Source organism: Mytilus galloprovincialis, chromosome 7 (assembly GCF_965363235.1).
Source record: "Mytilus galloprovincialis chromosome 7, xbMytGall1.hap1.1, whole genome shotgun sequence".
In the NCBI taxonomy this organism is placed as follows: Eukaryota; Metazoa; Mollusca; class Bivalvia; order Mytilida; family Mytilidae; genus Mytilus; species Mytilus galloprovincialis.
This window is the reverse complement of record NC_134844.1, coordinates 80392433-80407005: the sequence shown is the minus strand read 5'-3', so window position 1 is coordinate 80407005 and position 14573 is coordinate 80392433. Positions and strand designations below refer to the sequence as shown.

At 35.0% G+C, this 14573-nt stretch overlaps 1 protein-coding gene across 4 annotated transcripts; it reads left to right on the top strand.

The window, feature by feature from the left end:
* The first annotated feature begins 654 nt into the window (after positions 1 to 654).
* Positions 655 to 4263, top strand: LOC143083768 (uncharacterized). 4 transcript variants are annotated; one of them, XM_076260078.1, is made up of 6 exons: positions 655 to 1089; positions 1238 to 1494; positions 1724 to 1824; positions 2129 to 2389; positions 3157 to 3250; positions 3845 to 4263. In XM_076260078.1, exons 1-6 carry the CDS (start codon positions 843 to 845, stop codon positions 4091 to 4093), a joined length of 1209 nt encoding a protein of 402 aa, XP_076116193.1. In that variant the 5' UTR covers positions 655 to 842; the 3' UTR covers positions 4094 to 4263. The 4 variants fall into 4 exon arrangements, 3 of the variants coding, with proteins under 3 accessions (XP_076116193.1, XP_076116194.1, XP_076116196.1); XM_076260079.1 differs by having other exon boundaries at positions 2129 to 2364; positions 3845 to 4200; XM_076260081.1 differs by lacking the exon at positions 1238 to 1494 and having other exon boundaries at positions 902 to 1089.
* Positions 4264 to 14573: the final 10310 nt, after the last annotated feature.

Sequence of the window (14573 nt, the reverse complement as noted above, 5' to 3'; positions counted from 1 at the left end):
TGAGAATGGAAATGGGAAATATGGACAAAGAGACAACAATCCGACCAAAGAGCTGAAAACAAACTTTTAGTGTTTATATTTAAGCCTCAGTCACACTGTCACGTTTCGACAGCTAGGTTTTAGTACGTGTAGAAATGCTACGTTTCATGGCATTTTTTTTGTCATTTTTAACGGTCCGTACGTTTAACTAGGTTTACGCCACGTTTTGATACGTTCTTCTACGTATTGTTTCGTTTTGTTACGATTTGCTAGGTTTTTTTTATAACTACAAGGGGTACGTTCTACTAGGTTTTAATACGCTTCAGTACGTATAAACTACGTTTTACTACGGTTTACTACGTTTCACTACGTATTACTAGGGTTTAGTACGTTTCTAAATCGGTTCAAGTACGCTTTTGCACGATTTCCTACGATTTAGCAAGTTTATTGCACGCAGTATCACGTGTCACTACGCTGTGATCACTTATCATGAAACGGCATCATTATTCAATAAAATTTAGAAAGGACAGAGATGCAAAGAGGGAGCAGAGTAAATTATTAATTATACATCTGTCATTGTAATTAAATTATTTTGTTCCCATTTTATGGTCTAAAAATTTAGATTTTTTGTACTCAAAAGAAAGATTTTATTGTTTTTTCTTTCAGAAAAGATTTTTGTTGAGTGGATACATGAATCATGAAAAAACATTTAAAGCTTTGGTTAGAACATTGTCAATGCTTTCCCTTTTATAATAATTGCTCTTTTGAAATATTCTACGTTGCACATTGTCCGTTTTAAATCCAATTTTCCTCTTACCGGTATTTGATTTATCTTTTAGTGTGTTTCAAACCAGACCGTTCTGATGAGGACCAGAGGCAGAGGAAGGGGTCGTGGTGGGCGTGGCAGAGGCCGCATAGTTAGTGTGGCGCCTGAGACTGAAACAACTAATACACAAGAAACAAATGAGCAAACACAAAATAGTGATACTGAACAGCCAGCTAATACCAATAAAGAGAAGCGCAAAAGAAGCAAGCCATTAGAAATACCACAAGAAAAGCAGGATGAGTTGGCAGATTGGTATAGAGAAAACGAACCTCTATACAACAAAGGTACATGTATTTATTTGCTATAATTTAAAATATTAATACGGAGAATAAATGTCAAAAGATGTTAACCCCACCAGTAAACATAGATAAACTTACAGCATGGTCTTTATATTTAAAAATCAATGTGACCGATTTTTTTCTTCTCTTTCAGCTCATTATCAGTACAAAGATACTGCTCTCAAAAATACACGATGGCAAGCAAAAGCTAACGAGCTAGGGGTAGAGGATTGGAAGACTCTCAGGACATGGGTTGAGTCAATGAGATCTCAGCTCGGAAGACTGACACGAGAAGGCAATAAATCTGGTTCAGGCAGAAAAGATGATACTCAAAGAGACAAATGGATCAAAGAAAAATTTGGCTTCTTGGGTCCACATATTGCCAGAATAGAAACCAGAGGAGGAATAAACGTGTGCAATACAGTTTTCTATTACTTAATATTTCAGTTCACTTTTTTTACCTTTTATTGTTATTTCCTTTGTTGAATTCCCGTACCTTTTTTCTTTTTCTAAATGATACTTAATGTTCTGATTCTACGAAATTCATTTTACAGCTGTTTCATTTCAAACGTTTGACTTTATCTCGATATATCTTGTACGAATACATAAATAATGTTCCGATTATGTCTGAATATTTCAGCTGAAAGAGAAACTCAAGGCAAAATACGGAACAGATGCTTGCGTCGATTCTCCCAGTGAACATGAGGACGAAGAGGAAAGTCAAGAAGACGATGAAAGAAGGTCAGTAACCATTTACTTCTTTGTATAATTAGTTAAATTGAAACTATATCTTCACATCAGGACTTATTATAATGTTTTGGTCCGTCCGTCCGTCCGTCCATCACACTTACATTTGTAAATACTTTTCAGTTAAAAGTAATTGTATCGGATTGATTGTGCTTCCGGCATTTCTTGTTTTCTTGTTATGAGATAGGGTGTCAAGCCAGTCAAGGTCGTTCAAAACCCACCGTAGTAGTAGAGATAGGGTGTCTTTTTGTATTGTTTAGAACAAAAAATACAACTTTCATCGTTTTTTTTTCTTTAGATCGCGATGTAATCTTGAGGAGACGTCCAGCACAATAGATATTCCCTCTCCTATAGTTACAACAAAAACGAAAAAGAAATACCAGAAGATGCAATCTCCAGTTGAAAAAGACATCCAGGAAGCAATAAAACAGTCTTCTCAATTACAGAAACAAGTGCAGGCTAAGCTGGCTAGTCACGCGGACATGACACCCGAAAGGCAGAACTGGGGACATTGGATGGTCAGCATTCTTCCAGGTATTGACGACAGATTGTGGGGGAGGTATGCTATGCTTTTGTATGTTAATGTTTTGTTACTTGATGAATGTGTACTATACACGGCCGAATACGCTATATAAAAATCGTGTATCATCGAGCAGAGGGTCTATTCTGATTTTTTAGGAGGAAAAACATAACTCCACGGTGCAGTGCAACAACTTTTTGATGTACTGTAGCAGCTTTAAAATTGAACACCATACAAATCGTTTAAGCCTGGTACCAACATCCTGTGTCCGATGATACGCTATGGTAATGACATTAGTTTTTATACCCCGCCACACGAAGTCGCAAGGCATTGTGTAATACCCTTCGTAAAAAATGTTTGGTTGAGTGTCCGTTCGTCTGCGTATTGCCTGTCTGTCTGCTCTTTCGTCCGCTTGTCCATCTGTCCGTCCGTCATCGACTGTTACCAAGTAGTCATTTAAGAACGAATCCATAATTTTTATTGAAACTTTGCTCAGTTGTTGAGTACTAAACAGAGAGCTTTTACAAGTTTAATGTTAAGATATATCGAAAACTTCGTTTTTAAGTTAAGCCGTTTTGAAATGAAACTTTGAAGTTATTGAGAGATTTTCATGAAACTTTGCAAAAATATTATATGTAAAGATTGGTGTTTATCAAACTTCAGTATGATTCGTTTTCAATTATTTTCCTCACACTTTCTCAAAAGAATGAGATGTATCAAAAATAATCCATTATAGCTATATTTTACATTAATATGATATTGATTCTCACTTTTTAAATGAATTTATATCAAATTTTTGCTTTCAGGTTTAAAAGAGAGAGTATGGATCTATTGGACAGATTTCAAAATGAAAGTAAGGAGCTACGCAGCCGTGATAAACAACGTCTTCAGCAACTGCAGGTATATTATCCACATATTATTTACTAGTACTAGTATTGTGTTAAGACTGAAAGGTCAGAACATGTTTCGAAATACACATTTCTTTAGTTCACCTGCATATTTTGGATGCCTCGTGTTGTAATTACTCTCAGGTAATTGCTGCATTTTGAAATTGTCATGCGTCCGGTCATATATATATATATATATTTATATATACTACGTATATTAAAACGATATGGTTACAGAATTGGATCCAGGAATTTAGAAAGGGGCGTAGACTATATTTTGTTAGTGAGCGGAGCGAGGCGAAATTGTTTTTTTTTGTGGCTAAAATCACGTAAAAAGGGGGGGAAAAAGTACAAATAAAGGGGGCGTACGCCCTCTATGCCCCCCCCCCCCGAATCCGCCACTGCTGTGTATCCTTGACTTAGGAACTGGGATTTATTTATCTTTAAGAAATCGGCATTACCGAACAAGGCAACAGTACCCCGTACAGTTATGTTAATTATCCTTCCTTGAAACCCCGCATAACCCCAGTTCTAGTACCTAATTCCAACGCCGATGATACACAGTTGATCAAACTTGTTTATATGGTCATGTTTTTTTTTGTTGCAGGGATTCACTGGTCAACAATCTGCATTGGATGTTCCCATGGGCAGCTTCTGTAATCAATCAAGTAATGTTGGGTACCTACCTGCATGGCAGCAGCAATATCAGCTACCTGGACAGGACGTCGCCTTTCTGCAAAACCGGTCTAAAACTCAAGCAGACATTGAACCTATAAGAGCACATTCTGCTCCACCTGTTACATACAACATCAAGTATTGCCAGTGTAATAATGCAATCGGATTCAATGAACGTTGATTCACCCTCATCGTCACTTTTCTCATTATAAACTTATTCATACCAGGAACCGTACAGGTGTTTTAAAGTTTTATATGAATGACATTAAAAGACGACTCTATTATGTAGACAGTTTGTTTATTTCATGTATTATGACAGTTGTCTGTAAAATTAAAAGTTTTTTTGTTTGAGTGATTATTTTGTTGGTTAATATAAAAAAAGAAGATGTGGTGTAATTGCCAATGAGACAACTCTACACAAGAGACCAAATGACACAGAAATTAACAACTATGGGTCATCGTATGGCCTTCAACATTGAGCAAAGTCCATACCGCATAGTCAGCTATAAGAGGACCCGAAATGACAAATATAAAACAATTCGAACGAAAAAAAAAACTAACGGCCTTATTAATGTACAAATAAATGAACGAAAAACAATATGTAACACAGCAACAAACGACAACCACTGAGTTACAGGCTCTTGACTTGGGACAGGCACATGCATACATGATGCGGCGGGGTTAAATATGTTAGCGGGATGCCAAAGTTTTTTTTTGATTTTGATTTGTCTTGTTGTTTTAGTGTTATAATAATGAAATTTTCAATTTATCCTAAGTATGCTGACCCATGCGTGCCATTGTTTTTAAAAGACCAGAAAACTGGTATTGATAGAAGAATTTCTTAAAGTTTAATTACATGTATCATGATAATATTTTTTGATACATTCAAAGTTAAATAAACAAAAGTACAAATCATATACTTATCATTCAAATATACTACGATAAGACAGTTAAAAAACGTTATTGAACCATTCGTTCTTGCCATGGAACTTTTCCTGCAGGTGACGAATAATAGTGTTTAAGATACAGTCTATGTTGTTTTGCTGCCTTGCTAGGATAGTTGCGATCTTGCACATCATCAATGTCCTTCAGGTTTGTTTCGTCTCGCCAAGCTCCAGGTAAAAGATGGTGGTTCTCGTCTTCTCTGTCTAACAAAATGTTCTGATCACCTGGATATCTTATCCTCATTATATTGTGCAGACAAACACAGGCCAGAATAATGGATACGACATTGTTAGGCTCTTGCTTTAAAGTTGAAAGTAAGCATTGAAATCGATTTGCAAGTATCCCAAATGCGTTTTCAACAACTCTTCGTGATCGCGATAGCCTGTAGTTAAAAACTCTCTCTTCAAGGGTCATGTTCCTCCTAGAAAAGGGCTTCATTAGCCAACTTCTGAGGGCGAACGCGTCGTCACCAACGATGAAGTACGGAATGTCTTTGTCATCATTCGGAAGAGGCTCTGCTTTTGGTATGTGCATATTCTCATCAATTATATGATTTTTTAAGTCTGACTGATTCCAAATTTGTGCATCAGAGCAAGCACCTGGTGCGCCAACGTTAACCCATTTGAATTTATAATTAGCGTCTACTAAGCCCATTAAACTATAGAATGGAATCCTTTATAATTATAGTATTTAGAACCACCACCAGCCGGACATTTGATAGCAACGTGTTTCCCATCTAGTGCACCTAGCACATGATGAAACTGCCACATATCACTAAATTCTTGCGAAATGGCTAGCCATTCAGCTTCTTCCGTAGGTGTGTTGATAACATCTTCAGCATACTCGGAAATAATTGCTTCACAGACTTGTACTACAAGATTGGATATCGTGTTGTGCGGCACTCTAAATAAATACATAAGTGAATGATAATCCTGTGGCTAGATATCGAAGGGTTATTGCTACTTTAAGACCAACTGGCAATGCCTTTCGGTACCACGTGTCTTTCTTTTGTAGCCTTGGTGTTAATCTATTAACAATTTCCTGAAACATGGTTGGATCAACTCTCAAAAAGTTTTTGAAAGAAACGGTGTCTTCACATCTCAATTCATCCAACAGCTGTGCATAAAAACCAAACTGAGATCTTCTACCTATCCAATCCCTTACCCATACCGTGCGCACTCTGCGATCTATTCGTTTATGTCTGTGTCTGTTTAACAACATTCTCAATTTCAAAATATGATTGTGTATCAATAATCCATAATTTGTCATTTCCATCCATTGTCTGTCCATCTTGCTGTAAGACTGACAAACTATTTTAGCAAATGGCGAGAAATATAGATACACGTGGTTTGATTATACGTAGAAGAAGGTAATCATGCGTAGTAATACGCATCGATACGTAATAATGCCTAGAATAACGTGATGAAACCTATTAATGCGTACCATGAAGCGTAATATACCGTACAAAAACCTAATGCAACGTGGCAGATACGTACTTAAACGTAATAACACCTAGTGATTATAATCAAATACGTTTTAGAACGTATCAGGTACGTTTCTAATACGCATTTCTACGTTCCTTCTACGTTTTACTATTTGATCGGTTATTTATTTTTGAAAACTAAGAGGACATGTTATCTATTTTCTGCACTATTGAAGCAAGATTTTTCATTTTCATTAAAGCAAGGGACTGATTATTTATTTTCACAACTATATATATATTTATAATATTCGAAAACATACAATTTTTAAATTATTTGTTTATAAATTATAAATAAAACATGAATAGTTAAGTCAACATGTACCATTTAATCAGAATTAATCATCATCCTCTGCAGAAATGAACCTTCTATGTTCCCAACTGCATATTCATGCATTGCTTCCAGACACTATATTAAAGATTGATTGTATCTAGCCTATTTTAAAAGTATTGGCAAAAACATGTACGCCGAGCGGAGCGAGACAAATTTTTTTTAAGGGTTTTGGAGCAACTGAAGGCACAAGAAGCTTTAGAAGAAATGAAGCAAAATCATGCTTTCTGGGTGTTCCCCAGACCCTTACTTATTTTTGGTCTCAAAGCAAAATGTATACATTCACTGTAAGACTCAAGTGTTTAGGGACAACATCAATAGATCAATATGCATGATAAATCAAAAATGTAATTCACATAGTTGAAGTCTGGGGCTTCTGTTCTTTAATCTATGATCAAGTTAATAACAAAATTACTAAATTACAAAAGGAATGCAACACTAACAGAATACAGAAGGGCAATCAATGAACAAAAGACAAATAAATAAGAAACATTGATCCCCAAAAATCAGGGGCTACGTCTTAGGGATAACAGAACTTGCTTCTTGCAAGGCACTCGACGTAAAAACAATTTGATATGGAGACAAGTGTTTGGTTTTGACATTTTGACATGAGGCATTTGCCTCAATGTAGTTACGTGCCTGTTAAATAAAAGTGAGGTAAGTGTTGCTGAGAAAACATACCTCAAGTTAAATGAAGCCAATTTACAGACATTTCAAGTATATTTAAATACTATTTATACTTATATTATTAAATAATTTGGGCAGTGTTTGCCGAAGGCGATTTTTTTTTTTTTGAAAAAAGATGAATTCATGAAGAATCTGGTGCCATCTCATACTTTCGATTAGACCTGCTGAGTTATTTATTTTCAATACATTGCAAGTCAGGTAATTTATTTTCAAACTACCACAGAACATACCATTTATTTTGGTGATTATCAAGGCTGAGTTATTTATTTTCAAAATCCTCCTGCCCCCCCCCCCCCCCCAGAATATCAAATGGTCGTCCTAATATCAAATGAAGATTGAAATAATTTGTAATCTATCTGTTTCAGACAATTTCGAGAATTCTGGACATACATTACTCATCTTCAACCTCAATTTTTATTTCTCTTTAAATTCTTTTATGTTTACTCCTCTTTATTTCCAAGAAACGATGACTTAATCGCATTTAACTTTACTTTCCGCTATGTAGATGATGTTCTCGTACTGAATAATTCTAAATTTGGTGACTATGTTGAACTCATCTATCCCAATGAACTAGAGATAAAGGATACTACTGTTACAGTTAAGTCGGCCTCATATTTTGACTAACATCTAAAAGTTGAAAAGGGGGGTCGGTTGGAAACAAAAAATTACGTTAAAAGAGATGATTGCAGCTTTCCACTTGTGAACTTTCCATTTCTAAGTAGCAACATTCCAGCCGCAACTGCATACGAAGTATATATATCTCCGAATTGATACGATATTACCGTGCATGAATTTCCTATCATGATTTGCTTGATAGAGGGTTGCTGCTCATAAAGAAGCTTTAAAACCAAGAATTCCAAATGGTGAAGTTGAAATCATCCCTTAGTAAATTTTTATGAGCTGGTTGACCGTTATGGTATAACTGTTTCACAGATCGGAAATATCGGAAATGTTCCTTACTTTGTGACTACAACCCCAATCCCTTTTCATGAATGTGACCTACCATACTATTTACCGGGTTTGTAAAAACATGAGTATAAGCTAGGGTGCTACATGTGGAGTAGAATATGCTTACCCTTCCGGAACACCTGAGATCACTCCTAGTTTTTGGTGGTGTTCCTGTTGCTCAGTCTTTAGTTTTTATGTTGTGTCTTGTTTACTATAATTTGTCTATTTGTCTTTTTCTTTTTTGGCCATGGCGTTATCAGTTGTTTTTATAATGGGGGGGGGGGGGGGTACTGGCTATCTTTTCTGGTGTAACTATATAAGATTGTGACAGCTTAATCTAAGTAGACTGATAATTGATTCATTCAACATCACAATCATATATACCGATGAAGGATATCTGTTATCCGAAATATTTACAAATAATTACATTTATAGTTACCTTTTTTGTATTTGGAGTTGTTGTGTACACTTTTTTAGGCGTTTATATATGTATATAATTACATTAGATGTATGTTTCATTATGATACTTTATTCTGATTGGCTAACTGCACATCACGTGTTATTCCGTAAGCAATTGCATTGCTCAATAAAACTTTTCATTCATGATAACACGCATTCATCGCTTTAAATCTCCGCCCACTGCCGGACTGAGTATTGTTTGAACCTGTGTGACCTCAGAATGTGTATTCCAGTTGCATTCCAATGACGATGACAATTGTCGATTTCAAACTTGAATGTTACAAAATCAACCATGTCAATTTCAGCATGCATGTTTTAGTGAATGTCAAGTCTGAAGCGTAGGAAAACTCGTACACTTCTGTTTCAAATTTGACAATGTTTTGTTATTTGTTTTTACTGTTGACATTAGTTGTTATGTTTAAATAGATAATTATTCACCTTGAGCGATTTATTGTTGTTGACCATTCGAGATTGTTTTTTTGCGAACCCGTCTTCAGCGTAATGTGTGATTTTGATATTACTACTCGGGCCTCAAGGGATTACAAATCGAAAATAAGTGCTAAATATGTTAGTTTTTGTAACTTTCAAAACACAAACAATATACAGAATTAATTGCAGGATAAAGACAATAACTGTTTAGTGTCTTTAAATATCAGCTGTATTTGTACTCGGCTCGAAACAGGTGTAGTAGCTCGCTAAAAGCTCGCATACACCTTGTTTCATATATGCCTCGTACAAATACAGCTGATATTTAAAGACACTAAATAGTTATTGTCTATTTATCGGTTTACTGATAATACAGGTATCACAAGTAATAGCTTTTCTAAAAAGCTTACCGTATTTTAGCTGATTATATTGAGATCAGTGGTTTGTGAGTATGTTATTCTTATTGGAATATTGCACTCCAAGCAATATGAATGCATAGCGCTTTTTTTCTACTAATTGTATTATTGGTGGACCAGGGTTATATTAATGGAAGGAGACTTAATAAAATGGGGAATGATATTTATAATAAAATGCATACTGTGTCTATAACTTGATAAAAAGAGCTTATAACCTACATGTACTTTTGAGGATTACTACTTGACAAAATGGGCTACTACAAAAGGCCTTTCTTTTGGTTACATCTTATACTTATTTGTATAGATATCTTTAATATCTGACTTTTGTCTTAGAAGATGCAATTAGTTTTGACGGTACAAGTTAAGTGTTGTTATTACTAATTTCCAGATGTTGTAATACTTGAAAAAGATGGTTTTATGGTAATGGGATTTGAATGAGTTGGCCGATCAATGCATTTAAATGGGGACATATAGTTGGAACCCCCCTTTTGTCCTGGGTTGGAACCTCCCCTTTTTAAAATGGCTGGATCCGCCCCTGATTTCTGTAGATGAGAGCTTCATATTAGTATTAGCCTTTTATAGTGCTTTATATTTGGTTGCACTTGTAATCAAGCTTTTGTTACTTTGAATATTTATATTTTCATTTCCGATGGCAATCATTTCATGTAATACATATAGCCAGGATTATTAGTTAGTTTTACTTGTTAATGTTTATTGTCATGATCAGTGGCGGATCCAGATATTTTCATAAGTGGGGGCCGGCTGACTGCCTAAGAAGAGCCCGCTCCCATCACGCTTCAGTGATTACCTGAAAAGGGGGGCCCGGGCCCCTGGGCCTCCCTAAATCTCTGACCTCTGGTGATATGGAATAAATAGAGTTACTGTTTGGTGTGAACCAGGCTTTGCGTTGAAGACCATACTACATGTACAACCTATAATGGTTTACTTTTATAAATTGTGACTTGGATAGACAGTTGTCTTTGTTACTTTAATATGAGATCCAGTTATATCTATCTACAAGATTGAGAACATTTTTTTGTAATAAATTTAAAACATATATATTTAATTCTGTAATACCTGATAATATTTATCAGTTATTTGTGCTTTTTCCATTTGATGTTTACTCTCTGATAATGTCAGTTTAATTTGATTGGTTGTGATAAAAAAAAATGGGTCAGTTTGCAATTGTCATGTGCGGGTACAACACATGTGGATCTTCTTTCCCCTTTCATTCATAAAATTGCACATGAAATTTATCACAAAAATGCACCAGTAATTTGGTGAATGAAACACTTGTCATATTGTTTTAAAGTCAGAGGCTGAGTTACAGGAGTTTTCAGGGGGGTTGGGCCGCCCCTTTTGAAAGAAAAATTTGGTTGTTTATATAGGGAATCACTGGAAATTTGAACAGAAAATAAATGAAAAACCTAATAAATTAAAAAAAAAATGCACTATTATTAAAAGCTTTCCTTGCTTATTCACAAGGACGTAACATATCCTCCATGCTATTCCGATTTGAGTTTTTATTCATACATAGTCTGGTGCTGTTCCAAGTAGTCTTCTTTTTTCTGTTTCTTGAGAAGTATTTGTTTTACCTGTTCAGTCACTATAAAGTGTTACAATTCATATTTAAACGCAACACATAAATAGTGACCAAAAAGGTACCGCTATCACATGAGAGAAGCTAGGAAAAAGTAATATGTATACATTTTAAATATCTTTGTGAGACCATGAAATGTGGTATATAGATAGATATTCATAGACCATACAACAAATAAGCAAACAAATTCAAAGGAGATGTACATGTAAGATGAATAACTAGAGGCTCTGAAGAGCCTGTGTCGCTCACCTGTTACTGTATTTACTGATGTTGGCCATCTTGGTTGGTAGATGGGTCATTAGACACTTTTTCAAAATAGATACCCTAGTAATGATTGTGGCCAAGTTTGGTTAAATTTGGCCCATAGTTTAAGAAAAGAAGATTTTTGTACAAGTTACAAAAATGACAAAAAGTTGTTCAATATTGACTATAAAGGACAATAACTCCTTAAGGAGTTCTCTGAAAATTTTGGTCATGTTGACTTATTTGTAGATCTTACTTTGCTGAACATTATTGCTGTTTGCAGTTTATCTCTATCTATAATAGTATTCAAGATAATAACCAAAAACTGCAAAATTTTCTTAAAATTACCAATTTTAGGGCAGCAACCCAACAACGGGTTGTAGGATTCATCTGAGAATTTTTGAGGGGATATATCTTATTCTCATGGACATTTAAATCTTGAAAAATTTGCCGTAAATGTCTTAGTTTCAAAGATATAAAGCAACCAGATGCTCCGCAGGGCACAGCTTTATACGACCGCAGAGGTTGAACCCTGAACGGTTGTGGCAAGTATGGACACAACATTCAAGTTAGATTCAGATTTTTTTTGCCTTTAAGCAATTCACTATGCTGTTGAAAAAATGTTTGAAGAAATTTTCTTTTTATTTATGAAATCTGAAATAAGAAAAATTTAACCCCCCCCCCCCCCCCATTTTTTTCACATCCCCTTTCCCTTTTTCTAAAACTGATCTCAATTCAAATTTCTAATGGAGTTTGCAACAATAACTACTCATTTAAATACATCATAAAATATTAAAATGTAAAATAAAGTGCTTGTTATCACTGAATGGTAAAGATTGTTTTAATTTATCAGTTGGTAGTAAAAGTGAATATACATTGTATATTGTATAAAACAATGATTTAAGTTGATTCAACTACTATTCTGGACAAAGAAAGATAACTCCAATTGAAAAATTCTTGCTATTGCACAATATTGTGCAATTAGATATTTCATGCTATTGCGCAATACTGTGCAATTGAAAATATTTGCTATTGCACAATACTGTGCAATTGAAGATTTCTTGCTATTGCACAATAGTGGCAATTGAAAATTTCTTGCTATTGCACAATACTGTGCAATTGGAGATTTCTTGCTATTGCTGAATACTGTGCAATTGAAAATTTCTTGCTATTGCACAATACTTTATATAATAATTTTGGATCCTGATTTGAACCAACTTGAAAACTGGGCCCATAATCAAAAATCTAAGTACATGTTTAGATTCAGCATATCAAAAAAGCCCAAGAATTCAATTTTTGTTAAAATCAAACTTAGTTTAATATTGGACCCTTTGGACTTTAATGTAGACCAATTTGAAAACGGGACCAAAAATTAAGAATCTACATACACAGTTAGATTCGGCATATCAAAGAACCCCAATTATTCAATTTTTGATGAAATCAAACAAAGTTCAATTTTGGACCCTTTGGACCCCTTATTCCTAAACTGTTGGGACCAAAACTCCCAAAATCAAAGCCAACCTTCTTTTTATGGTTATAAACCTTGTGTTTAAATTTCATAGATTTATATTTACTTGTACTAAAGTTATGGTGCGAAAACCAAGAATAATGCTTATTTGGGCCCCTTTTTGGCCCCTAATTCCTAAACTGTTGGGACCTCAACTCCCAAAATCAATCTCAACCTTCCTTTTGTGGTCATAAACCTTGTGTTTAAATTTCATTGATTTCTGTTTACTTATATTAAAGTTATTGTGCAAAAACAAAGAATAATGCTTATTTGGGCCTTTTTTGGCCCGTAATTCCTAAACTTTGGAACCAAAACTCCCAAAATCAATCCCAACCTTCCTTTTGTGGTCATAAACCTTGTGTCAAAATTTCATAGATTTCTATTTACTTAAACTAAAGTTATAGTGCGAAAACCAAGAAAATGCTTATTTGGGCCCTTTTTTGCCCCTAATTCCTAAAATGTTGGGACCAAAACTCCCAAAATCAATCCCAACCTTTCTTTTGTGGTCATAAACCTTGTGTTAAAATTTCATAGATTTCTATTCACTTTTACTAAAGTTAGAGTGCGAAAACTAAAAGTATTCGGACGACGACGACGACGACGACGACGACGACACAGACGAAGACGCCAACATCATACCAATATACGACCAAAAAATTTTCAATTTTTGCGGTCGTATAAAAACTGCATTTTACCACTATGTTCTAATTTTAGCCATGTCGGCCATTTTGTTTGGCAGGTGGGGTCATCAGACACATTTTTAAAACTATATACCACAATTATGATTGTGGCCAAGTAAGTTTAAATTTGGCCCAGTAGTTTCAGAGAAGAAGATTTTTGTACAAGTTGAAAAAAATGACGAAAAGCTGTTAAAATTGACTATAATGAGCAATAACTCCTTAAGGGGTTGACTGACAATTTTGGTCATGTTGACTTATTTGTAGGTCTTATTTTGCTGAACATTTTTGCTGTGTACAGTTTATTTCTATCTATAATAGTATTCAAGATAATAACCAAAAACTGCAAAATTACCAATTCAGGGGCAGCAACCCAACAATAGGTCGTCCGATTCGTCTGAAAAATTCAGGGCAGATAGATCTTGACCTGATCAACAATTTTACCCCATGTCAGATTTGCTCTAAATGCTTTTTAAAGATATAAGCCAAAATATACATTTTACCCCTGCGTTCTATTTTTAGCCATGGCGGCCATCTTGGTTTGATGGCCAGGTCATCGGACATATTTTGTAAACTAGATACCCCAAGGATGATTGTGGCCAAGTTTGGTTAAATTTGGCCCAGTAGTTTCAGAGGAGAAGATTTTTGTAAAAGTTTACGGACGATGGACGACGGACGCCAAGTGATGAGAAAAGCTCACTTGACCTTTCAGGTCAGGTGAGCTAATAAAAAAAGAAGAGCCATGGTCAGCGGCCCCAAACTTGACAGCATTTTGTGTTGAACAGGTAAAATGTCTGCATTGACAATAAATATACCGGTAGCCTTTGTAAGAGGTGATCCAGGTCAGTCATATTAAAGGTAACCGCATATTTCTGGGCTGCCAGGGTTGAAAAATAAATGAAAATGATTTGAAAAAAAGCTAAAATTTTAAGCTAAAAGAAC